Raw genomic sequence first — 27,928 nt, 5'->3', positions numbered from 1 at the left:
TTTCTCCTTGGAAAGACAGAGGTTGAGGGGGGACATGATAGAGGTATATAAGATACTGAAGGGAATAGATAGAGTCAATAGTGAGAGACTGCTCCCTAGACTGGGTACAAATACGAGAGGTCATGATTTAAGGGTGAGGGGGGAGAGGTATAATTTGGGTGTGAGAGGAAGGTTCTTTACGCAGAGAGTTGTAGGAGTACGGAACGCGCTACCGAGGAGGGTGGTGGAGGCAGGAACGTTGGACTCGTTTAAGGTTCAGTTAGACAGACACATGAGTGAAACGAGGATGGAGGGTTATGGTAGGGGCTATTAAATAAGGTCAGAACCTCGGGAGGCACCGGAAATGCAGACTTGTAAGTTAACGTTTTTGTCTTTTTATTCCGCAGGTGGAGGTCCACCTCGCTGTCAAACGAGGGGCATGCACACGGTGGGTCGTGCGTGTGCTGCTCTTGGAGGTTCCAGGAGTGGCCTAGTACTTCGTGTCGGTGTGTGTGCTTGATCCTGGACCGGTAGACGGGCGCCGCAACAGCTCAGTGACTAGCACTGCTAGCTGAGCAGATACATGGATTTGGGCCTGTGTCTGTGGGAGTTTATGCATTCTCCCTGTGGTTGCGTGGGTTTCCTCCAGGCGCTCCGGTTTCCTCCCACACCCCAAAGATGTGCTCTTAGGCTGATTGGTTTACTAAATTGACACAATTCTCCCCTGAATCTGGCTAAGTTAGGGGTTCCATTCGTAGACACGCAGGGTAGAATGGGTGTAGGGTGATGCGGCGGCGTGGGCTCGTTGGGCCGAAGGGCCTGTTTCCCGTGCTGGGTTGTTCTTTGTTTAAGTGCGGGTAATTGGGACGAGCTTAGTGGTAAAAACTGAGCAGCATGGACAAGTTGGGCCAAAGGGCCTGCTTCCATGCTGTAAACCTGTATACTCTGTAACTCAGTGTAGAGGGATCCGGGTGTCTTGGTACATAAATCACAAAGAGCTAGTATGTAAGTACAGCACTCTCATTTCTGGAATAAGGGTTTCTCTAATAAAGAGCTTCTATTATGAAGAAATGTTGAGCAGCTTGGGCCTATACCGATTGAAGTTTAGAAGAATCAAAGAAGATATTACTGAAACATACAAAATCCTGAACAGACCGGATACAGTACATACCAGGAAAATGTTTCCATTGGGGAGGAGACTAAAACTACAGGACATAGTTTTAGAATTTCCTTTTTAAGGCTTAATGCTGACACTATAGTTAAGAAAGCCCACCAACATCTCAACTATCTAGGAAGACTAAGGAAATTTGGCATGTCAGTTACAATTCTCACCAACTTTTACACTTGCCCCCTAGAAAGCATTCTTTCTGGTTGAATCCCAGCTTGGTATGGCTCCTGCTCTGCCCAAGACCGCAAGGAAGGTCGTGAATGTAGCCCAATCCATCATGCAAACCAGTTCCCATCCATTGACTCTGTCTACACTTCCAGCTGCCTCAGCAAAGCAGCCAGCGTAATTAAGGAGCCCACGCACCTCAGACATTCTCTCTTCCACCTTCTTCCGTCGGGAAAAAGATACAAAAGTCTGAGGTCACGTACCAACTGACTCAACACAGCTTCTTCGCTGTTGTCAGACTTTTGAAAGGATCTACCTTGCACTAAGTTGATCTTTCTCTATACCCTAGGTATGACTGTGACACTACACTCTGCACTCTCTCCTTTCCTTCTCTATGAACGTTCTGTTTTGTCTGTATAACACACAAGAAACAATATTTTTCACTGTATGTTAATACATATGGCAATAATAAGTCAAATCAGATAGATAAGAAGAATTGTTTTCTCTCAGAAGATTGTATTCTGTGGAATTCTCTTCCCCAGAAAGCAGGGGAGGCTGGCTTATTGAATTTAATCAAGGCTGAGTTAAATAATTTTTTAGATACACAAGGGAGTCAATGGGAATAGGGGCAGACAGGGCAATAAGACCACACCCAGATCAGCCATGATCTTACTGAATGGCAGAGCAAACTCAAAGGGCCAAACGGTCTACTTCTGCTCCTCAATCCAATGTTCCTGCCATTTTGAACAGCATTTATAACTGGGTAGCACAGAAAGCAATGGGTATTAAGTTGGATACGTGTCTAAAGTCTTAACTTCCCTTCTCCTTCACTAAAAGTTATTTCAAAGCTGGAGTCAGGCTTTGGGGTGCAGTATTTAATCCAATCAATGCTCTTGCCTTGTACTCCAATCCCAATGCCTTTCTCCCTCCAATTGTTCCAATGTTCATGCATAAAGTATTCCATTTGCTCCCTTTTTTTTAAAATTGAACGAATCTCTCAAAATAGTATAAATATTACAACCTTCTTCTCTGGAGATACGTAAAGCTTAGTTCAATAAGACAAGGATTGACAAGGGCACACATTGCCAAACAGATGTGGGTTTTGACGAGATGCAAGCCTCCATGTTTCCCTTGTCTGTGCATAGGTGTTTTCAGTGCAGTGCCATGTGCTAGAGCATCTCCAGCAGTTCAGTCAAACAGAAAGAGGCTAGAAAACATTATACCAAATAGAGAGATTGAAAACAGTAGTCATTTGTGAAGGAGCAGCAACCTTCTGCTGTCACTGGGAAGCAGTATGTGTGAGGCAATGATCAGTCTACAGAATTACTCTTTTCCTGCGCAACACATGGACCAATTGACAAAGCTTAGGCTTGTTCCATGAGATACTGCCCATTCACAATACTGGACTCTGCTCCATTAGGTACTGACCATTCACGATACCAGACTCTGCTCCATTAGGAGCTGCCCATTCACAATACCAGACTCTGCTCCATTAGGTACTGACCATTCACAATACCAGACTCTGCTCCATTAGGTACTGACCATTCACAATACCAGACTCTGCTCCATTAGGTACTGACCGTTCACAATACCAGACTCTGCTCCATTAGGTACTGACCGTTCACAATACCAGACTCTGCTCCATTAGGTACTGACCGTTCACAATACCAGTCTCTGCCCCATTAGGAGCTGACCATTCACGATACCAGACTCTGCTCCATTAGGTACTGACCATTCATGATAACAGATCCCACTACTTACTGTCTACAGTTTCACTTTGTTTTCAGTAAAGGGGAGTTATATTCTAATTTAAATCGGCAGTAGTCACCAAATATTTTAAACGGCTCAATTCTAAACAAGATGCTTTCCTCAGAACATCCATTTTATCATATTAAAACTTAACAAATGACAATTTTCAGTGTTTTGCACATACATATTTTATAGATTGTTATATGGAGTTATGAAGGGCAGGGCAATTTGATAAAGGAGGGAAGGAACTACAGGTACAAGGGGCAATTTGAATTAGTTTACTATTGCTAAGAGTCAAGGATAAACTTGCCCACATTCGCTATAACAAAGCTCACATTATATTTCATACCTAAGGCAGTCTCAAATCTCTCTGCAGCATTACCTGCAATGTTCCTTTTGGGAGTGAACACAGCATTGTCCTGAATATGCAGAAAATGTGAGACTGGATCATAATCCAATGCCCATAATAAATAATTCATTAATGCCCTCTGCAAATACTATCAACTCTGAGGATTGGGGAAGTTCAAATGTTCCGAAGTGTTTTATAAAATGTTATCTAATCCAATTGTGCTGGATCTGAAGCAGTGGTTTTACAAAGAGAATAAAAGCAGCAGTTGAAAGTGGTAGAATACATACTGTTCTATAAAAATTAGCAGGAATGTATGGATGTGCACACAATTTGATGCTTTGCAATGGTACTGTTTCCTGACTGCAGCCGCCTGAGCAGACGACACAGGTCACTAACAGACTGCTTCTCTCCAACTATATCAAACTTGGCAACTGTGCAAACTTTTCCCTTTCTCATGAGACATTTTCATCTTGCTGCCAGTTGTTCATCAGTTGCTGAATCCCAACAGCTGGCACCAAATACCAGAACTGGTAAATGAAGGCAACAGGCTTCAATTCAAGGCAACAAGAGGGTCAAACACAGAACTCTGGGGTATTAAAGTCCACCATAAACTCAAAAGTGTACAGCTTTAATCTGACTTTGATTTCCTGTGTTTTGAGAAGCTCTTTTACTCTGCTTGCTTATCCAGTCTCATTATCTTGCTAAGACAATATCCACTACAGTTAAAAACAGCTTACACTTGAATTAATAGAGTAATTTGTTTGAAGCAGACAACCCTTCAGCAAATGGGGAATGTGGGTTACCAGCAGCCTGAGAAAATCCCAGCCAGCAACGTACCTGAATCTTCATTTGCTACTAGAAAGCTCTGTACTGTCCACCCAACTCACAAATGGGTGTCAGGCTGATGCCTACCCTCTCCAAAATAAAGTCAGTTTCAGCCTCTAGAAAGGCATCAGCGTCACTGAGCTCCTTAGACCAGCTGTTTGACCTGTCACTGCACATATTCCAGGAAACTGTATCATCCTGCTGCCCAAGCTAGCCTGAGGAACGTCTCTATCTGACAAACATACTTTAATCTGCAGGGTCAGACAAGGTAATCCCACAGGGTCCTGCATCATTGGTCCTTACAGCAGCACATCAAGTAGATTGAGTGGATCACTGGGCTGTACCACTGCAGTTACAGAACAGAGGGGGAGCAAAACACAGGAGGCAACAATCCAAACCTTGTTCCTTACTGAAAAGCTGCCAGACAGCAACACCCCCACTGCAGCAGCCTGTCCATTCACATTATCTCCACTCACATCAACTGATTCTGACTGTGCTAACACAACTCGGAAATCTCTCTCAGAAGCAGTTGCCAAATGGGCCGAATAAAACCCTTTCTTAAGCTCATCTGAATACAATTTCAGAACAGTTTGCAGCTGATACCCTCAAGCAATGCACCGTTAACCATTTAGGAACTGGCCTAATAATGTCAGCATATTGCTGCCAGATATTTTAATGACACTGGGAGGGCTGGCTCATTCCTGAAATGATACATCTCAGAAATTAAAATAACCTGTGCATGTACTCTCTAAAAACTATGGTACCTGCATTGAATCAGACCTTCTCTAATACTGGAAACATTTAGAACCCATGTCTTGGATGCAGAGAGTTGCTCCTGACACAATTAATAAATCACTTCAGTAGATTTTCCCACCTTCCATTTTATTTTGCCTCCCTACTGACTTCAAGAGCTTGGGCTGCAAGTTCCATTGGTATTCAATGAGTCAACTTGGTTAGTCTACATGTTTGTGTCACCAGGTTACTGGCCTGCAACCTGTGGCCAGACTCCAAACCTCACAACATCCACACAGACAAAGCGCAAGGCTGTAGATGCAGCAGTAACGATTTAGCTAGAAATCATATCAACATTCAAGGTTAGAACAGACAGATGGATAAAAGACTGGTGAGTAATAGGAGTGGAAACAAGTGAGCATCAGTGGTTATTAGAAGAATATGCATGCAACGAGGGGACTGTAAATGATGGCAGATTTGTTAGGCCAAACAGTTTGATATCCTTTTATAACTTCCAACAACTTTATAACTCAGAACATAAAAAAAAATTAATCTCCTAGTTGAATGGGTCACAATTAAGATTTCTACAAGTAATCATCAAGGAACTGGTTGGCTGGTATCGGGAGAGCTCTTTTTATTGGACCTCTTCAGCTCCAACTGGATCTCAAGTAAAATATCCATGGGCCTCAGGTGGTCAATACTTCCAATATTTTTCGTTTAATGGATTGCAGACATCAAAATTGATCAAGAAAATGTGAAGTTCTGACAAAAATAGTTTTAAATCTGTTTGACTGCATCTAAAGTGAATGGGAGAATCATCTCTCATAAATAGTCCCATGTCAGGTTCTATAAAGGTCTAAGAGTCCTGCAATCAAAGCAGAATCTTGATCCCTTCAAGTGGATTTTTAAAAAGGCAAGTTACTTGCTGCTGCAGGATTCCTAGTCTCTGACTTGTACATGTAGCCACTGTAATTAAAACCCGGATCCAGTTCAGCTTCTGGTCATGTTATGTCTATTCCACTTAGTCTCTTCCCGTAGAACAACCTTTTTGTCTCCAGAATCAATCTGGTAAACCTTCATTGCACCTCTTGGCCCCACCTCAGCAAGTACATCCTTCCTTGGATAAGGAAGCCATAACTGCTCAGGAGGGAGAGTATGACAGGCATATCTTATCAATGCACTGAGCAATTATTGCAAAATGGCCTTGCAGTAAAGGCTAACATGTCATCTGCTCTCCTAATTGCTTGCTGCACCTACATGTAATTTTTGTGATTTATATCAGCACAGTGGCACAGTGGTTAACACTGCTTCCTCACGGCGCAAGAGACCCAGGTTCGATTCCTGGCTTGGGTCGCTGTGTTGTGGAGTTTGCACATCCCTCCCCATGTCTGCATGGGTTTCCTCCAGGTGCTCCAGTTTCCTCCCACACTCCAAAGATGTGCAGGTCAGGTTGATTGGCCATGCTAAATTGACCCCAGTGTCAGGGGATCAACAGGCAAATACGTGGAGTTATGGGAATAGGGCCTGGATGGGATTGTGGTCGGTACAGACCCGATGGGTCGAATAGTGTCCTTCCGCACTGTAAGGATTCTATAAAATATAGAAGGACACCAAAACGTCTCTGAATACCAATGTTTATTTGTCTCTCACTTTTTAAAAATATTCTGTTTTTCCTGTTCTATCCAAAGTGAATAACACATTTCCCCACATTATTCTCCACTTGCCACCTTGCCCACTCATTTAACTATTTTTTTGATCCTTTTGCAAACTCTGTGTCCTTCTCTCAACTTCCAATCAAGCTTTGTATCATCAGTAAAGCTGAATACATTGACCTCGGTTTCTTCATAGATATAGATTATAAATTGTTGAAACTCAAGCACTGATCCTGGTAATACCCAATAGTTACACTCTTGCCATCCCAAAAATGACTTCTTTATTTCTAATTTTTTGCTTGCTATTAACCAATTCTCAATGCACACTAATTTTTTTTTTATTCATTCATGGGACATGAGCGTCTCTGGCTGGCCAGCATTTATTGCCCATCCCTAGTTGCCCGAGGGTCATTGAGAGTTGACCATATTGCTGTGGCTCTGGAGTCATATGTAGGCCAGACTGAGTTAGGATGGCAGATTTCCTTCCCTGAAGGACATTAGTGAACCAGATGGGTTTTTCTGACAATTGACAATGGTTTCATGTCATCAGTAGATTCTTCATTCCAGATAATTTTTATTGCATTCAAATTTCACCATCTGCCACGGCAGGATTCGAACATGGGCCCCCAGAACATTAACTGAGTTTCTAGTTAAATAATCTAGCGATAATGCCACAAGTCGTTGCCTCCCTTACTAATGCAGCAACTCTTGCTTGGCACCTTATCACATACCTTTCAAAAATCCAAATATACTACACCCACTGATTCTTCCTTATCTACCCTGCTAGATACATTCTCAAAAAAACAAGGATTTCCCTCTTATAAACTGTCAATTGAAGTATGCAAAACTACTTCCCCTGTTATTTTCTGCTCCTTTCACCTTCACTGGCTTGCTTCTCCAAGCTCCAATTGCAGCAAACACGGACAATCAACCCCATCCCCACCACTGCCTCTCTGAAACCAGCTCCAGGAAGTGTCAGTGTCCACCTTCCATGCCTACTGTAAAGAAGCTGACCTCCTGTAGTTGCTCCTCATGATTTAGTGCAGGAAGGCAGCACAGGGTAGACTGCGGCCCACTAGCCAGCACTATACAAGTCATTGTCAGTTCATTCTACTTCAATGAATAATAAAGTGACAGGGATCCTGGTCACATATGTTTGGACTCTAATAACTCTCAATTAGTTTCCAAATCCTACACAGCATACTTGATATACAGCAGTGTTATGGTTAAGCTCCTTAACTGAGTTCCATTAAGAATTCTAATAATAATGCAATTGTTAAATTATAAAGTGTATAGGATAAAACATGTCTTAAAATTTAAATGAAACTTGTAAAGAGTAAAAACACAATGAAAAGTTTAGAACTTATAAAATTGTACAGCACTGGAGGCTGCCATTTAATCGAACATGCCTGTGGTCAGCTCTTCAAAGAGATATCCAAGTTATCCCATTCTCTTCATGTCCACTGGGTGTCATGTTGACCGGGAAATTGATACTCCTGACATTATTTAATGTGTGCTGCCAATCCATGAATCCAGTTGTAAAGTTCATCTTTGATCCAGCTCACACTATCATTCTTTTAATATTGCTAGTCTATCATTTCTTACCGTATTCCTCCCTCTGCGCCGCCCGTAGTTCCTCCTCACAAGATTCTTGTAGTTCTCATTTTTCTTGGTTAAGTAATAGTATAGAACGCAATCTGCTACACACTGAAGAAATAGAACAAGGGCACATTAGGAGAATGCTACGCTTATGGTGAAACATTTATACAATTTTAGGCACTACTGCAGCAGGTTTGTCGCCTCAACACATTCAAAAGTCATTCTCCATATCATGGAGAGATACTTCACCATAGATTCTCCATGTCATGTCACTCTGCTTTTCAGAGATCCTCTCGGATTAGAGCTACAAGAAAGATTAGTTTTGAATTACTCCAACCAAAAGCAGGCACAGAAATAATGGGCTCAACAGCCTCTGTTAGTTCAATGATAAAGCCCTGTAATCTTTATCACAACTGCTCCATTCCGGGACACCTGAGTGGAGAATTCAGTGACAGAACCCCGTCAGCACTTTCTCTGGACTGAATCAGATCTGGAATTATAGATGCAATGCAGAAGAGAACCACTGTATCTGTGCCAGCTCTGTGAAAATGTATGCAACTCAGCTACTCCTGTCCTGAACCCTACAAACACTCTCCTTCAAATAAGTAGTCTGTTGCCGCTCAATAGACTTGAGAGCAAAGTTAGAGCTCTTAAAAGAAAAGGAACAATAGCAACGTAAACACAAAATTGGCCTGAGTGACAGGAAACAGAGACTAGTTATTATTAGGTGTTTTTCAGGCTGGAGGTAAGTTTGTAGTGGTGTTCCCCAGGGTCAGTGTTAAGACCCTTGCTTTTCCCGATATATATCAATGACCTTGATTCTGGTGAACAGGGACAAATTCAAACTTTGTAGATGATATAAAACATGGCAGCATTGTAAACTGCAAAGAGGGTTGCATTTCAAAAGGACCTACATAAGTTGTGGAATGAATGGACAAGTGGCAGACATCCTGGGCCCAACTATCTTCAGCTGTTTCATTATAAAATCAGAAGTGGAAATGTTTGGTGATAATCGCACAATGTTCAGCACTATTTAAGACTCCTCAGAAGTAGTGCTTGCCCATATGGAACAAGACCCGGACAACTTTCAGGCTTGGGCTAAGTGGCATGTTAATATTCATGCCACACAAGTGCCAAGGAATGACCATCTCCAACAAGACATTCAAGGGCATTACCATGAGGAAAAATGTGAGGTGCTTCATTTTCATAGAGAAAACATGAAGAAACAGTATAAAATAGAAATGGCGAGACGAATTTTTGGCTTGAGGGATGGTGCAAGAGGGAGGGATTCAAATTCCTGAGACATTGGAACCGGTTCCTGGGGATGTGGGACCACTACAACTTGAACGGTCTGCACGTGGGCAGGACTGGAACCAACGTCCCAGGAGGACTGTTTTCTAGTGCTGTTGGGGAGGGTTTAAACTAATGTTACAGGGGGATGGGAACCAATGCAGGAATTCAGAGGGAAGTAAAGTGGGGACAGAAACAAAAGGCAAAAGGAGGAAAAGTGGAAGGCAGAGAAACCAAAGACAAAAATCAAAAAGGGTCATGGTATAGAGACTGTGGAGAACTCAGTGAAATAAAAGAGAATTTAATGTATAAATATAAGAGAAATAAAATATAGGGAGAGTGTACAAGACATGACTGGACAAATAGTCTGAAAAAGCAGGGCACAGAGCAAGGGAAGTCTAGATTAAACTGCATTTATCTCAACGCAAGAGGCCTGAAGGGCAAGGCAGATGAACTCAGGGCATGGACGGGTACATGGGGCTGGGAAATTATAGCTATTACTGAGACATGGTTAAGGGAGGGGCATGATTGGAAGCTCAATGTTCCAGGGTACAGATGCTATAAGGAAAGATAGAACAGGAGATAAGAGAGGAGGGGATGCTGCACTTTTGATTAGGGAAAGCATCACGACCGTACTGAGGGGGAATATATCCAAGGGTTCGTCCACTGAATCTATATGGGTAGAACTGAGAAATAAGAAGGGGGAAATCACTTTGATAGGATTGTACAATAGGCCCCTAAATAGCAGGAAATTGAGGAGCAAATATGTAAGGAGATTACAGACAGCTCCAAGAAAAATAGGGTGGTAATAGTAGAAGACTTTAACTTTCCCAACATTGACTGGGGCAGCTATAGTATTAGAGGGTTGGATGGAGAGAAATTTGCTGAATGTATTCAGGAGGAATTTCTCATTCAGTATGTGGATGGCCCGACTAGACAGGCGACAAAATTTGACCTCCACTTGGGAAATAAGGAAGGGCAGGTGACAGAAGTGTTAGTGATGGATTACTTTGGGGCCAGTGACTACAATTCCATTAGTTTTAAGATAACTGTGGAGAACAAAAGGTCTGACCCAAAAGTTAAAATTCTAAATTGGGGTAAGGCCAATTTTGATGGTATTAAACATGAACTTTCAAAAGTTGATTGGAAGGCAAAGGAATGTCTGGTAAGTGGGAGGCTTTCAAAAATGTGTTAACCAGGGTTCAGGGTAAGCAAGTTCTTTTTAGAGTGAAGGGCAAGGTTGATAGAAGTAGGGACTTGGGATATTGAGACCCTGGTCAAAAAGGAGATGGCATATGATATACATAGGCAGCTGGAATCAAAATGGATCCCTTGAGGAGTAGAGAGGTTGTTGGGGTAGAGTTGAAAGAGCAACCAGGAAGGCAAAAAGAGACACCAGATTGTTTTGGCAGATAAGGCAAAGGAGAATCCAAAGAGCTTCTACAAATACATAAAGTGCAAAAAAATCTAGGGAGAGAGAAGGGCCTCTTAAGGATCAACAAGATTATCTATATGCAGATCCGCAAGATATGGGTGAACTCCTATATGAATATTTCTCATCGGTATTTACAGTAGAGAAAGGCTATGTTAAGGAACTTGGGGAAATAGTGATATCATGAGGAGTGTACATATTATAAGGAGACAAATGGAATGTTGGCCTTTATCACGAGGGGGATAGAATATAAAAGCAGGGAGGTCTTGCTGCAACAGTACAAGGTGTTGGTGAGGCTACAATTGGAGTACTGTGTGCAATTTTGGTCCCCTTATTTGCAAAAGGATATATTGGCCTTGGAGGGAGTACAGAGAAGGTTCACCAGGCTGATACCAGAGATGAGGGGGTTAGCTTATGAGGAGAGATTGAGTAGATTGGGCCTGTACTCGTTGGAGTTTAGAAGGCTGAGGGGGGATCTTATAGAGACTTACAAGATAATGAAGGGGCTAGATAGGGTAGAGGTAGAGAGATTCCTTCCACTTAGAAAAGAAACTAGAACCAGAGGGCACAGCCTCAAAATAAAGGGGGGGGGGGGGGGGGGCGCAGTTTAGAACAGAGTTGAGGAGGAACGACTTCTCTCAGAGGGTGGTGAATCTCTGGAATTCTCTGCCCATTGAAGTGGTGGCGGCTACCTCATTGAATATGTTTAAGTCACAGGTAGATAGATTTCTGATCGATAAAGGGAATTAAGGGTTATGGGGAGCAGGTGGGTAAGTGGAACTGATCCACTTCAGATCAGCCACGATCTTATTGAATGGCAGGGCAGGCTCGAAGGGCTAGATGGCCTACTCCTGCTCCTATTTCTTATGCTGTTATGGGGAGGAGATGCTGGAAGTCTTAAAACGCATCAACATAAGAACATAAGAAATAGGAGCAGGAGTAGGCCATCTAGCCCTTCGAGCCTGCCCCGCCATTCTATAAGATCATGGCTGATCTGTCGTGGCTCAGTTCCACATTCCCGCCCTCTCCCCATAACCCTTAATCCCCTCGCTTATCAAAAACCCATCAACCCGCGTCTTAAAAATATTTAGCGAGGCAGCCTCCACCACTTCAACGGTAGACAAATCCCCAAACCTGATTAAGTGTATCCCAGGACATTGTGGAACACTAGGAAGGATATTGCAGGTCCCCTAACAGAGATATTTGAATCATCAATAGTCACAGGTGAAGGTTGGAGGGTAGCAAATGTTGTGCCTTTGTTTAAGAAAAGCTGCAGGGCAAAGCCTAGGAACCAGACTGGTGAGCCTAATGTCTGTAGTGGTTAAGTTGTTAGAGGGTATTCTGAGAGACAGGATCTACAGACATTTAGAGAGACAAGGACTGATTAGGAACAGTCAGCATGGCTTTCTGAGTGGACAATCATTGGTCAGACCATTAAATACAGGAGACGGGAATCTTGTTGAAGTTATACAAGACATTAGAAAGGCCACACTTGGAATACTGTGTACAGTTCTGGTCTATTATAGAAAGGATATTATTAAAGTAGAAAGAGTGCAGAAAAGATTTACTAGGATGCTACTGGGACTTGATGTTCTGAGTTATAAAGAGAGGCTAATAGACTGGGGCCTTTTTCTCTGGAGCGTGGAAGGCTTTGGGTGATCTTATAGAGATCTACAAAATAGTGAGGGGCATAGATCAGCTAGATAGTCAACAGCTTTTCCCAAAGGTAGAGGAGCTTAAAACTAGAAGGTATAGGTTTGCACCTGGTTAGGTGCATTGACCCAAACAGGTGTCAGGGTGTAGTGACTAGGGGAATTTCACAGTAACTTCATTGCAATGTGAAAGTAAGTCTTATCTGTGACTAATAAATAAACTTTTAACTTTACTTTGAGGTGAGAGGGGAGAGATTCAAAAGAGTCCAATGGGGCAATTTTTTTCATTCAGAGGGCAGGTAAATGTCTGGAACGAGCTGCCAGAAGCAGGAGTCAGGACAGGTACAATTTTGCCTTTTTAAAACATTAAGACAGTTACATAGGTAAGATGGGTATCGAGGGATATGGGCTACATGCGGGCAATTAGAACTCGCTTAGTGGTAAAAACTGGGCCAAAGGGCCTATTTCCATGCTGCAAATCTCCATGACTCTTAAGTGCGTGCAGGAGCAGAGGGATCTGGGTGTTTGTGTGCACAAGTCATCAAAGTGGCAGGACAGGTTGCAAGGTTAATAAGGCATACAGTATCCTGGGCTTTAACTTGGGGCATAGATTAAGAGAATTATGCTGAACTCGTATAAGACACCACTTTGGTCTCAGTTAAAGTATTGCATCCAGTTATGGTTGCCAAGCCTTAGGAAGAACATGGAGGCATTGGAGACAGTGCAGAAATGATTCACAAGAATGGTTCCAGGGATGAGGGACTTCAGTTATGAAGATAGATTAGAGGTCAGACTGTTTCCCTTGGAGAAGGGAAGTTCTGATAAAGGTATTCAAAATCATGAGTGTTCAATTCAGTGTTGATAGGGAATAAAACTATTCCCACTTATCAAAGGATCAAGACTGAGAAAAACATAGATTTAAAGTATCTGGTAAACAAAGCAAACATTGGAGAAACCACTTTTTCCACACAAGGAGTGATTAAGGTCTGGAAAGCCTGGCGCTGGTGCTAGGTCCAAGAGAGGCATTCATAAGCTAATTAGACTGTTATCTGAATAGGTACAATGTGCAGGGTTACGGGGCAGAAGGCAGGAGAATAGCACCTTTGTGTGATGTAACTATTCTATAATTCTGCATCCAACTCCATAGAGGAATCTTCCTCTATGGGGCAGCATGGTGGTCATGATGTGGAGATGCCGGCATTGGACTGGGGTAAACACAGTAAAAAGTCTGACAACACCAGGTTTAAGTCCAGCTGATTTATTTGATAGTACACTCACTAGCTTTCGGCCCCGAAAGCTAGTGAGCGTACTTTCGGCACTGCTGCCTCACAGCGCCAGGGATCTGGGTTCGATTCCCAGCTTGGGTCACTGTCTGTGTGGAGTTTTCACATTCTCCCCGTGTCTGCGTGGGTCCCCTTCAGGTGCTCCTGTTTCCTCCCATAGTCCAAAAGATGTGCAGTTTAGGCAGATTGGCCATGCTAAATTCTCCCTCAGTTACCTGAACAGGCGCCAGAGTGTGGCGACTAGGGGATTCTCACAGTAATTTCATTGCAGTGTTAATGTAATTCTACTTGTAACTGATAAATAAGTTTTTTTTTAACTTTTACCATAACACAGAGTCTACAGAGGGATATAGACAGATTAAGTGAATCAGCAAAAACTTGGCAGATGGAATATAATGGAGGAAAGTGTGAAGTTATGCATATAAGGAAGAATAAAGGCGCTGAATTGTAGTTATATGCAGAATGCTGTGGCACAGAGGGATTTGAAGGTCCTCGTGAATAAATCACAGCATGCAAGATCTGCAGGTAATAGAGAAGGCAAATGGAATGTTGGCCTTTCTTTCAATTGGAATAGAATATAAAAATAGGGAAGTCTTACTAAAATTATACAAGGCACTAGTTAAACCACACCTGCAATATTGTGAATAGTTTTGGTCCCTTTATCCAAGGAAAGATACATCAATAGGCAGCACAGTGGCAAGCACTGCTGCCTCACAGCACCAGGGACCCAGATTTGGTTCCTGGCATGGGTTACTGTCTGTGTGGAGTTTGCACATTCTTCCAGTGTCTCCGTGGGTTTCCTTCGCGTGCTCTGGTTTCATCCCACAGTCTGAAAAATGTGCTGGTTAGGTGCATTGACCCAAACAGGTGCTGGAGTGTGGCATCTAGGGAAATTTCACAGTAACTTCATTGCAAATGTTAACGTAAGCCTTACTTGTAACTAATAAATAAACTTTTAAAAAAACTTTAACATTGGAGGCAGTCCAGAGAAGGTTCACTAGGTTGATCCTGGGTACGGAGGAATTTTCATTTGAGGAGATGTTGAGTAGGTTGGGCCTGTACTCATTGGAGTTTAGAAGAATGAGCGGCTACTTCACTGAGAAATATAGAATTCTCAGGGGGCTCGCTGGGGAAGATGCTGAGAAGTTGTTTCTTATGTGTGAAAATTAAGACCAGAGGGTGGAGTACGGGAGATTCCATTTACAGCAGAGATCCAAATTCCTTCTCTCGGAAGGTAGTTAATCTGTGGAATTGTTTACTGCAGAAGCTGAGTCATTAAGTGTGTTCAAGGTTGAGATACACAGATTTTTCATCAGTGAGGGAATCAAGGATTATGGGGATAAGGTTGGAAACTGGAGTTACAGATTGTCATATCAGGTCAGTCATGATCTTATTGATAGGTGGAGCTGACTTGATGAGCCAAATGGCCTACCGCTGCTCCTACGTGTTATGGTCACCATCTGATTAGAACCTTTTAGAACCCGACTTATATCTGTCTGAGCCCACAACCCTGAGGCTCCAGTGCCCTGGACACAAGTGTGAAACGGTATTAAGACAAAAAAAGAGTGGCAGTTTCCATCAGCAACTACTTCCATACTCGGTGAATGTACCACTTGATAACTACTCAGTGCATGTTCGAGCTCTGCAACAGAGAGCTTCAGGGAGCACTGCATGAGAAGTTTTGATTGTAACAGACTCATCAGAAGTACTACTTGCATCTCGTACTCACTATCTCAAAATGTGAAGCACTTGAGCTGCATGATCCAGAATCATTATTATGGCAGAGGCTACACAGCAGCTTGCAACTGAGTGCTTATCAAAGGCAGCTCCTGTACAAACCACGATTGAGATTTTTCCCTTTCAAACCCAAGTTGCTCCTATTCCGATGACTGTCTAAATGCATGGATTTATGATGCATGATCAAAGAATTAAAGTTTATAGGAGACAGATAATGGGACATTTCCCAAATTGAAACCAGGTTGAAAGAAGTATGCTGTGATCACAACCTGTGACAAATTCTGACCTGACAGTTGGCTTAAGGAATCATAGTATCCCTACAATGCAGGAGGCCATTCAGCCCATCGAGTCTGCACTGACCATAATCTTCTCAGGTCCTATCCCCCAACCTCACATATTTACCCTGCTAATCCCCCGATACTATGGGGCAATTTACGATGGCCAATCACTTAACCTGCACCTCTTTGGACTGTGGGAGGAAACCTGAGCACCCGGAGGAAACCTGCGCAGACATGGGAGAATGTGCAAACTCTGCACAGAGTGATCTGAGGCTGAAATCGAACCTAGGTCTCTGGTGCTGTGAGGCAGCAGTGCTAACCACTGTGCCGTCCCTACTTTACAGCATAATTAAATTTAATTGAACACACAAACGTACTTGTGCCCAATTGCTGTAAGTGCCACCATCTCCTGATATCCTCTACAGAGTGTTTAGGAATCACTGAGCTCACTTAGCAGCATGGATACTATTTTATCTTTACCATCTCTAACAATCCTCCTTCTCTTTTTAACTCCCAGTATTTTCTTTTCAATTTTGGTCTTGAACTCTTTCACAATAGTCACCATCACAGTTAAATTCTTGTCTGGTTATTGATACAGATCTGTTAGTATCAGGGCCAAGCATTACGTGATGCACAAACTCAAACTTTTAAAAAATACATGGCCAGTGAACGTCCCAATATCCTGAATATCCTGTAGTTACACAGTAAATTCAGTATATTTCATTCTCTGACTCCCTCCATCGGTGCCTCATTTAGAGGAATGCCAGAAACAACACTTTGTTTCAGTCAAAACGTTTTTTCCTTTTTTCAGTATTTAAATGTAAAGTTGGCAACATCTTCAGCTGTGGATGGGTGACAGATGCAAACAGTACAAGAGAACTTTCATTTATTTGTGGAATGTGGGAATTAATGGCTGGGCCAGCATTTATTACTGATTCCCAAGTGCTCTAGAGAAGGTGGTGATGACTGGATTCTTGAATCACTGCAGTCCATGTGGTGTAGGTGCATCCACAGTGCTGTTAGGAAGGCAGTTCCAGAATTTTGACAAGGCAATATTGAAGATACAGTGATATATTTCCAAGTCAGGATGGTGAGTGGTTTGGAGGGAAATTTGCAGGTGGTGATGTTCTCATGCACGTGGTGCTTTTGTTTAAGTGGTAGAGGTTGTGGGTTTGGAAAGTGCTGTAAAATGAGCATTGCTGGGATGCTGCAGCATATCTTGTAAATGATGCACTCTCCTGTCACTCTGCATCAGTGGTGGAGGCAGCGGATGTTGAAGGTGATAAACAGACGTCAATCACAAAAGCAACTATGTCCTAGAAGATGTCAAGCTTCTAGAATATTGCTGGAGCTAAACCTGCCCAGGTAAATGGAGTGTATTATGCCTTACTCTTGACCTGTAAATAGTGGATAGCCTTTGGGGAGTCAGGAAGTTGTTCCTTGCTGCAGGATTCCTTGCCTTTGACCTGTTCTTTTAGCCACAGTATTTATTGCATTGGTCCAGTTCAGCTTCTGGTCAATGGTAACCTCCAGGATGTTGATAATGGGATATATAGGCTGGGCGAATGGGCCAGGAAATGGCAAATGGAATTTAATGTTGGCAAGTGCGAGGTGGTCCACTTTGGTAGGAATAATGGTAGGAAGGATTATTACTTACGTGGAGAAAAACTGCAGCAGGCGACGGTGCAGAGGGACCTCGGGGTCCTTGTGCATGAGTCGCAAAAACCCAGCTTGCAGGTGCAGCAGGTGGTCAGGAAGGCGAATGGGATGCTGGCCTTCATAAGAACATAAGAAATAGGAGCAGGAGTAGGCCATCTAGCCCTTCGAGCCTGCCCCGCCATTCAATAAGATCATGGCTGATCTGTTGTGGCTCAGTTCCACTTTCCCGCCCTCTCCCCATAACCCTTAATCCCCTCTCTTATCAAGAACCCATCAACCCGCTTCTTAAAAATATTTAGTGAGGCAGCCTCCACCACTTCAACGGGCAGAGAATTCCAGAGATTCACCACCCTTTGAGTGAAGAAGTTCCTCCTCAACTCCGTTCTAAACCGCCTCCCCTTTATCTTGAGGCTGTGCCCCCTAGTCCTACTGTCTTTTTTGAGCGGGAAGAGTCTCTCCACCTCTATCCTATCCATCCCATTCATCATCTTATACGTCTCAATGAGATCTCCCCTCATTCTTCTAAACTCTAACGAGTACAAGCCTAGTTTATTCAGCCTCTCCTCATAGCTCAATCCCCTCAACTCCGGTATCAGCCTAGTAAACCTCCTCTGCACTCCCTCCAGGGCCAAAATATCCTTGCGCAGGTGCAGCGCCCAAAACTGCACACAGTACTCCAGCTGCGGCCTCACCAATGCCCTATACAGCTGCAGCAAGACCTCCCTACTTTTATATTCAATCCCCCTCGCTATGAAGGCCAGCATCCCATTCGCCTTCCTGACCACCTGCTGCACCTGCAAGCTGGGTTTTTGCGACTCATGCACAAGGACCCCGAGGTCCCTCTGCATCATCGCCTGCTGCAGTTTTTGATTGAATATGAAAGTAGGGAGGTCTTGCTGCGGTTATATAGGGCATTGGTGAGGCCGCAGCTGGAGTACTGTGTGCAGTTTTGGGCGCCGTACTTACGCAAGGATATTTTGGCCTTGGAGGGAGTGCAGAGGTTTACTAGGCTGATGCCGGAGTTGAGGGGGTTGAGCTATGAGGAGAGGCTGAATAAACTAGGCTTGTACTTGTTAGAGTTTAGAAGAATGAGGGGAGATCTCATTGAGACGTATAAGATGATGAATGGGATGGATAGGATAGAAGTGGAGAGACTCTTCCTGCTCAGAAAGGACAGTAGGACTAGGGGGCATAGCCTCAAGATAAAGGGGGGGCGGTTTAGAACGAAGTTGAGGAAGAACTTCTTCACTCAAAGGGTGGTGAATCTCTGGAATTCTCTGCCCGTTGAAGTGATGGAGGCTGCCTCGCTAAATATTTTTAAGATGCGGGTTGATGGGTTTTTGATAAGAGAGGGGATTAAGGGTTATGGGGAGAGGGCGGGAATGTGGAACTGAGCCACGACAGATCAGCCATGATCTTATTGAATGGCGGGGCAGGCTCGAAGGGCTAGATGGCCTACTCCTGCTCCTATTTCTTATGTTCTTATGAATGTCAAGGACGGGATGGTTGGAGGTGACAGTCCATCCCATTCTCCAAGTCTCATCTGTTCCGTTGATGCCACCTTCAAAAACAGTCAGACGTGTCTGCCATTTTCCTCAACCAAGGTTTCCTGCCCACTGTGGTTGACAGGACACTCAGCTGTGTCTGACCTATTTCCTGCACCTCTGCCCTTAACCCTTCCTTCCCCTCCCACAAACATGACAGGGTCCCTCACCCCACCAACTTCCACAGTCCAAGGATCATCCTCCATCATTTCGGCCAACACCAACATGATGCCACCATGAAACACATGTTCCCTTCATCTCCACTTGGTAATATCTTGCAAAGACAGGCGACTACCAAGTAGATTAACGAATGAGCGGTTTATTGAGGTGACATAGAAACTAGAAGAAGTAGGCCATTTGGCCCCTCAAGCCTGCTCCACCATTCATTTTGATCATGGCTGACCATCAAATTCAATATCCTGATCCTGTCTCTACTCCCTCCCTCACCCTTCCCCAATATCCCTTGATCCTTTTAGCCCTACAGCTATATCTAACTTCTTCTTGAAATCAGTTAACATTTTGGTCTTAACTACATTCTGTGGCACTGAATGCCACACACTCACCACTCTCTGAATGAAGAAATTTCTCCTCACCTCGGTTCTAAAAGATTTACCCCTTACCTTCAAACTATGGCCCTGAGTTCTGGACTCCCCCACCATTGGGAACATTCTTTCTAAATCTACTCTGTCTAACCCTGTTAGAATTTTATAAATTTCTATGAGATTCCCTTTCACTCTTTCCTCATTTGACAGACCATCCCAGGATTCAGCCTGGTAAACCTTTGCTGTTCTCCCTCTATAGCAAGGATATCCTTCCTCAGATAAGGACACCAAAGCTGCACACAATACTCCAGATATGGCCTCACCAATGCCCTGTACAATTGCAGCAAAACATTCTTATCCCCATGAAGCCAACATATCATTTGCCTTCTTTACAGCCTGCTGTACTCGCATGCTTACTTTCAGCGACTCAGGCACGAGGACACCAAGGTCCCTTCGAGTATCCACCTCTCTCAATTTATGCCCATTCAAATAATAATCCGCCTTCCGATTATTGCTACCAAAGTGGATAACCTCACATTTATCCACATTATTATGAATTTACCACGCATATGCCCACGTATTCAGTCTGTCCAAATCACGCTGAAGCATCTCTGCAGCCTCTTCACAGCTCACTCTCCCACCCAACTTTGTATCACCTGCAAATCTGGAGATGATTCATTCACTTCCCTCTTCCAAATTATTAATATATAATCTGAACAGTTGGGGTCCAAGATCCCTGCGGAACCTCACTCGTCACTGACTGCCAATCAGAAAAAGACCCATTTATGCCAACTCTTTGCTTCCTAACTAATCTCCTTTAGGCAAGGAAATCTGCCATCCTTACCTGGTCCGGCTTAAATGTGACTTCAGAGCCACAACAATGGAGTTGACTCTCATCTGCCCTCAGGTAAATAGGGATGGGCAATAAACGCTGTCCAGCCATTGATACCCATGTCCCGTGAATGAGTAAAAAAAACAGCTTCCTATCCATCTCAAGACATTACCTGCAATCCCACGTGCTTTGACTTTACTTAGTAGACTCACATGAGACCTTGTTGAAAGCCTCCTAAAAGTCCAAAATAAACAACATCCACTGGTTCTCCTCAGTCAACTCCACTTGTTACATCCTTTTGAACAAGAGGTCAGTGAAGGTATGCGCTCCGCCCCGGAAGCCTGGGATGAACCTGGATCCAAGGTCACCATCGCAGATGTCAGAGCAGCCTTCTCGAAGGTCAACCCACGGAAAGCGACTGGCCCGGATGGGATACCCGGACGAGCACTCAGATCCTGCACGGATTAGCTAGTGGGGGGAGTCGCAGACATCTTCAACCTCTCTTTACACCAATCTGAGGTCCCTATCTGCTTCAAGACGACGACCATCATCCCGGTACCAAAGAAACGCCAGGCAGTGTGGCCTTAATGACTATCATTAGGTGGCTCTGACATCCATCATTATGAAGTGATTCAAAAGGTTAGTCATGGCACAAATCAATTCCAGCCTCCTGGACTGCCTGGATCCACTACAGTTTGCCTACCGCTGCAACAAGTCCACAGCAGACGCCATCTCCCTGGCCCTGCACACAACCCTGGAACACTGAGAAAGCAAAGAGACTTATGTCAGACTTCCTGTTTATTGATTACGGCTCAGCCTTCAACAGCATTATTCCTACAAAACATATCCCCAAACTCTGTGGTGTGGGTCTTCACACCTCCCCCTGCAACTATATCCTGAACTTCCTAACCCACAGACCACAATCAGTAAGGATCGGCAACTACACCACCTCTAAGATCATCCTCAACACTAATAACCCACAAGGCAATGTCCTCAGCCCCTTAGTATACTCCTTATGCACCTATGACTGTGCGGCGAAATTCTCCTCCAATTCGATTTTCAAGTTTGCTGATGACCACTGTAGTGGGTTGGTTCTCAAACAATGATGAAACAGAGTACAGGAATGAGAGCGAATCTGTGGGCTGGTACGATGACAATAATCTCTCCCTCAATGTTAACAAAACAAAGGAGATTGTCATCAACTTCAGGAAGCGTAGTGGAGAACATGCAATGAGACAAAGTGCAAATGGTCGAGATCTTCAAGTTTTTAGATATTCAGATCACCAACATCATGTCCTGGTCCCTCCATGCCAACCCTGTAGTTAGGAAAGCTCACCACTGCCTCTACTTTTTCAAAAGACTAAGGAAATTTGGCATGTCTACAATGACTTTCATCAACATTTACAGATGCATCATAAAAAATATTCTTTCTGGTTGTACCACAGCTTGGTATGACTCCTGCTCTGCCCAAAACCGCAAGGAACTACAAAAAGTCGTGAATGTAGCCGAATCCATCTCGCAAACCAGCCTCCCATCCTTTGACTCTGTCTGCACTTCCCACTGCCTCGGCAAGCAGCCAGCATAATTAAGAAACCCACACACCCCGGACATTCTCTCTTCCACCTTCTTCCGTCGGGAAAAAGATGTAAAACTGACTCAAAACCAGCTTCTTTCCTGCTGCCATCAAACTTTTGAATGGACTTACCTTGCATTAAGTTGATCTTTCACTACATCCTAGCTATGACTGTAACACTACATTCTGCACACTCTCGCTTCCTTCTCTATAAGAGGTATGTTTTGTCTGTATAGTGTGCAAGAAACAATACTTTTCACTATGTTAATACAATTGACATTAATAAACCAATTCAAATCAGAAGCATTTATATACTACCACAAACCAGTGTTCCAAGTTCAGACACTCTCAGATAACATTAGCTGGGTTCCTGACCCAATTTTCACCACATCCAACCATTGCTGAGCAGCACCAAAATAAGCCAGAAACATTGAGTATGCAGTCACAACATTAAACTAAAATTCACAGCGTGATGTAATCAAAATACACAATGCTTAGTTAGACCATAATCTGAACATAACATCCATGTTCGGGTTACAGGGACACAAAGAAAATGGTAGCAATGAGGTAGTGTAGAGAAGAATCATAAAGCTGACCACAAGCTAAATATGTGAGTTATGAAGCAAAACTGGAGGATTTTAAGACGGGAAAGGAGGGAGCCAAGATTTGATCTCAGAGGGACAGAAGATAGAGATATGGAAATGGTTACATTGAAAACTTACATTGAACTCATATGCAAAATAAATTAAAAGGAAAATTCAGCACCATCAGGAAGTTCTTCATACAGAGTTATCAGTATTGAAGCAGTACTCAGATACAGAGCTGGAGAGGAAATCCTTGCAATCATTTGAGAAACAACTAATGTAGCAATGGGGATCTTTCTGGAGGGATGAGTTATGATGGGCTAAGTGGTGGCCTTCATCTATAATTAGCTCAAAAAGCCACCATCACGCCTCCTATTTCGATACAATAACCATTATTTCATCAGAAAGTGGCAAAAGTCACACAGTGATGAATCTGTCAGTTCCTGGGCATGATGTAGAGGTGCAGGCGTTGGACTGGGGTAAACACAGTAAGAAGTCTCACAACACCAGATTAGAGTCCAACCAGTTTATTTGAAAGTAATCTCACAAGCTTTTGGAAACAGTGTTCCTTCGTCAGGTGTGTGGAAGGTTCTGATCAGAGAAGGGTATAAAAAGACACACACAGTTTACAGAATGCTGATTAGAATGCAAGTCTTTACAGCTAACCTGCTATTCAAGTCTTAAAGATACAGACAACATGAGTGGAGATAGCATTAACATAGGTTAAAGAGATGTGTATTGTCTCCAGACAGGACAGTTAGTGAGATTTTACAAGTCCAGGCAAGCTGTGGAGGTTACAGATATTGTGACATGAACCCAAGATCCCAGCTGAGGCCGTGCTCATGTGTGCAGAACTTGGCTATCAGTCTCCGCTCAGCGATTCTGCACTGTCGTGTGTTGTGAAGGCCGCTTTGGAGAACGCTTACCCGAAGATCAGAGACCGAATGCCCATTACCACTGAAGTGTTCCCCAACAGGAAGGGAACAGTTTTGCCTGGTGATTGTCGAACGATGTTCATTCATCCATTGTCGTAGCATCTGCATGGTCTCCCCAATGTACCATGCTTCGGAAAATCCTTTCCTGCAGCGTATCAGGTAGACAACGTTGGCCGAATTGCAATGTACCGTGTACCCGGTGGATGGTGTTCTCACCTGAGATGATGTCATCCATGTTGATGATCCGGCACGTCTTGCAGAGGTTGCTGTGGCAGGGTTGTGTGGTGTTGTGGTCACTGTTCTCCTGAAGGCTGGGTAGTTTGCTGCGAACAACGGTCTGTTTGAGGTTATGCGGTTGTTTGAAGACAAGAAGTGGGGGTGTGGGGATAGCCCTGGTGAGATGTTCATCTTCATCAATGATGTGTTGAAGACTCCGGAGAAGATGTCGTAGCTTCTCCGCTCCGGGGAAGTACTGGACGACGAAGGGTACTCTGTCCACCATGTCCTGTATTTGTCTTCTGAGGAGGTCGGTGCGGTTTTTCACTGTGGCGCATCAGAACTGTCGATTGATGAGTTGAGTGCCATATCATATTCTTGTGACGGCATCTTTCAGTGTCTGGAGGTGTCTGTCACGATCCTCCTCATCTAAGCAGATCCTGTGTATATGGAGGGCTTGTCCGTAGGGGATGGCTTCTTTACCGTGTTTAGAGCGAAAGCTGGAGAAGTGGAGCATTGTGAGCTTGCGGTACAGTGAGGTGCTGAGATGACCATCCTTGATGGAGATGCGTGTGTCCAAGAATGCAACCGATTCCGGAGAGTAGTCCATGATGAGTCTGATGGTGGGATGGAACTTGTTGATGTCATCATACAGTTGTTTCAGTGATTGTTCACCATGAGTACAAAAGAAGGAAATGTCATCGACGTATCTAGTGTATAGCATCAGTTGAAGGTCCTGTGCGGTGTAGAAGTCTTGTTCGAGTCTGTGCATGAAGATGTTGGCATATTGAGGTGTGAATTTGTTCCCCAAGGCCGTTCCGTGTATCTGGGAAGACATTGTGGTCTAGGATGAAGCAGATAGGTTGTAAAATTGCATCTGGAAACTGGCAGTTGTCAGCGTTGAGTACTGAGGCAGTTGCAGCAATGCCATCGTCGTAGGGGATGTAAAACCGCACTGACCTCCTCAGAAGACAAACACGGGACATGGTGGACAGAGTACCCTTTGTCATCTAGCACTTCCCCGGAGCAGAGAAGCTACAACGTCATCTCCGGAGTCTTCAACACATCATTGATGAAGACGAACATCTCGCCAGGGCCATCCCCACACCCCCACTTCTAACACAGAACATAGAACATTACAGCGCAGTACAGGCCCTTCGGCCCTCGACGTTGCACTGACCAGTGGAACCAATCTCATGACCCTCTAACCTAAACCTAAACTATTCCAATGTTAATTGCCTTCAAACAACCGCACAGCCTCAAACAGACCATTGTCCACAGCAAACTACCCACCTTTCAGGAGAACAGTGACACCACACCACCACACAACCCTGCCACAGCAACCTCTGCAAGACGTGCCGGATCATCAACATGGATGACATCATCTCAGGTGAGAACATCATCCACCAGGTACACGGTACATACTCTTGCAATTCCGCCAACGTTGTCTACCTGATACGTCACAGGGAAGGATGTCCTGAAGCATGCTACATTGGGGAGACCATGCAGACGCTACGACAACGGATGAATGAACATCGCTCGACAATCACCAGGCAAAACTGTTCCCTTCCTGTTGACAAACACTTCAGCGGTCGTGGGCATTTGGTCTCTGATCTTTGGGTAAACGTTCTCCAAAGCGGCCTTCACGACACACGACAGCGCAGAGTTGCTGAACAGAAACTGATAGCCAAGTTCTGCACACGTAGGTACGGTCTCAACAGGGATCTTGGGTTCATGTCACACTATCTGTAACACCCATGGCTTGCCTAGGTTTGTAAAATCTCACTTACTGTCCTGTCTGGAGACAATACACATCTCTTTAACCTATGCTAATGTTATCTCCACTCATGTTGTCTGCATCTTTAAGACTTGAATAGCAGGTTAGCTGTAAAGACTTGCATTCTAATCAGCATTCTGTAAACTGTGTGTGGCTTTTTATGCCCTTCTCTGATCAGAACCTTCCACACACCTGACGAAGGAACACCGTTTCCAAAAGCTTATGAGATTACTTTCAAATAAACTGGTTGGACTCTAATCTGGTGTTGTGAGACTTCTTACCCAGTTCCTGGGCAGCCAGTTGTGGCACTTATCCAGCACCAATGGTTGTTAGAATGGTAAAATAAAGCAGATGCTGGAAATCTGAAATAAAAATAGAACACCTATAGAAAATGCTGCAAAAACTCAAAGTCTGCAGCATCTGTGGAGAGAGAAACAGAATTAACATTACAGAGCTCCTATCAGTCTTTTTTAGAGCAATGTTTGTTATCTGCGTTCTGATTGGTGACATGGTGCTGTGGTCAATCTGTCAGTCACCTGGGTCCTGGTCATGCCAGTGCCAATCGAGTATCCACCTAGTCAGAGAGAGGGCTGGGAGGGCTTTACCACACAGTTCCTATGATTTGACTGCCAGGTCTAGGTGCTACATATAGAAATTCATTGTCTACAAAGAATTACCATGGGAAACACTGAATTGTGTTTGCTTTACTGCCAGCAACCCTAATCCACGCTTCACAGGGTGATGGGGCATTGGGGGCGTGGACGGGTTTGATGTTTGTGACACTTGCAAATCCACACAATTTGATACCTTAAATTCCACTCGGACAGGAGGGATATCAACCAGCCAACCTTATAAAACACTTCATCAGTTCCCATATTTGAATCCAAATGAAAGACACCCTTAAACAAAAAGATAAACTTGAGGCAAGACTAATATAAGATTCAGGCCATGAGTTATCCAAGAATGAAACTAGTAAACAGGGCTATAAACAGTCACAGAGCCCCGCTATTAATTGTTAACTTTGAACAGACTGGGACTTACTCCAAAACACAATCTGGAATAACCTCTGATTCAAAGACACTGTTGTTAAACAGTCTCCAGGCGACTGATCAAGATAGATTTACAGGCCAGGCGATTCAATTAAGTTTAAGCAAATGAATGCCGGTTGTTCAAACATTTTGAAGGTCAATTTCCCTTCAAATAGGTCACATGGAAAAGGGAGAAAAATCAGTCCCCCCACAAAAGGAATCAAATTAGCCACAAAATAAAGTTTGAAGATTTTGCAACATTATACAGTCGCTTCCAACTGCCTATGATCATAATGGAAATTAGAACACTTAGACAACAGCAGATTTGTAAATATTGCTATAACAGGTCTCTGATGGGACTGTTTATGCTATTTACAAATACTGCAATATATTTGTCATTCTTAAATTAAAAATGACAAGTTTATGTCAATTTATTCTCCCTCTATAAAAGTGGGCACAGAACCAAATGAAAACAATGACTTGGAAAAGGAGGCGTACTTGGATTCAACTAAACGGATCTCATGTTTCTAATCTTTATTCTAACAAGCATACTACTTAATAGAACGAGACCCAAGCTTTTAAAACCTTTATACTACACTTCATGAAAAAGAGATAAAGTGAGACAGAGGGAGTACAAGAGGAAGCGTAAGAATAGATGTGTGTGTAAGAGACTAATTAGGATATACTCTGACAATTGCAACAAATCTGGACAAATCTAAAACATTTTACAGCAGTGATTATTGTGGGCAGCATATGTCTCACTCCCTGCTGTCAGCAGTGAGGATGGACCTAAAGCAAATCATTTAAAGATGCGAGAAAAATTCTAATAAAAAAATCAGAGATTCTTGTTTCAGAGAATAGGTGTGTAGATAGGCTTCTTACCTTTCTCTCCAGGTAAGACGCTATCAAGCCAAAATTTTTTGGGTGTTGAACAAACCTGTTAAAACCAGAAATCTCTGATCAGTAACACAATCAGCTGATGGGTAAAAGCTTAATGAAAACTCAATGGGTTCTCCCCGAGTCAGTGTCTGGCAGAAAGCAAAGCAAGTTATTCATTAACTTGCAGTTGTCATTATAGTGTACCAAAAGCAAAGGTACATGAATCATTATAACCCACCTATGACAAATCAATTCAAGCCAACTGATACAAAATGCAAAAAAGGAAAAAAAAACAAATGCGATGGTGCATCCAGTTCAATAACATATTTACAAGTGAACGGTAAGGGCTTTCCAAGGTGACTACTAAACCATTTCCATGCCACAATTTTATTGTAATTCAAAGTGGACTCTTCTAAGCTCCCATGTCTCAGATGTTCTATTATTAACAGGATTAATTTTGAGTGGTTAT

At 43.5% G+C, this 27,928-nt stretch overlaps 1 protein-coding gene across 12 annotated transcripts in view; it reads right to left on the bottom strand.

The window, feature by feature from the left end:
* Nucleotides 1-27,928, bottom strand: part of ncor1 (nuclear receptor corepressor 1) — a 345,530-nt gene that overhangs the window by 204,128 nt on the left and 113,474 nt on the right. For 11 of the 12 annotated variants that reach the window (XM_080211013.1, XM_080211017.1, XM_080211019.1 and 8 more), the window contains exons 13-14: nt 27,463-27,517; nt 8,225-8,326 (exon numbers count right to left, since the gene is read on the bottom strand). In XM_080211013.1, coding sequence (XP_080067139.1) covers nt 8,225-8,326; nt 27,463-27,517 — 157 coding nt within the window. Of the gene's footprint in view, nt 1-4,247; nt 4,359-8,224; nt 8,327-27,462; nt 27,518-27,928 lie in introns of those variants that run through there. The other variant, XM_080211023.1, reaches the window with a different exon arrangement.

The sequence above is a fragment of the Carcharhinus amblyrhynchos genome, chromosome 23, assembly GCF_965287045.1.
Source record: "Carcharhinus amblyrhynchos chromosome 23, sCarAmb.v2.hapA, whole genome shotgun sequence".
Classification (NCBI taxonomy): Eukaryota; Metazoa; Chordata; class Chondrichthyes; order Carcharhiniformes; family Carcharhinidae; genus Carcharhinus; species Carcharhinus amblyrhynchos.
This window is presented reverse-complemented; position numbering and strand designations above follow the sequence as displayed.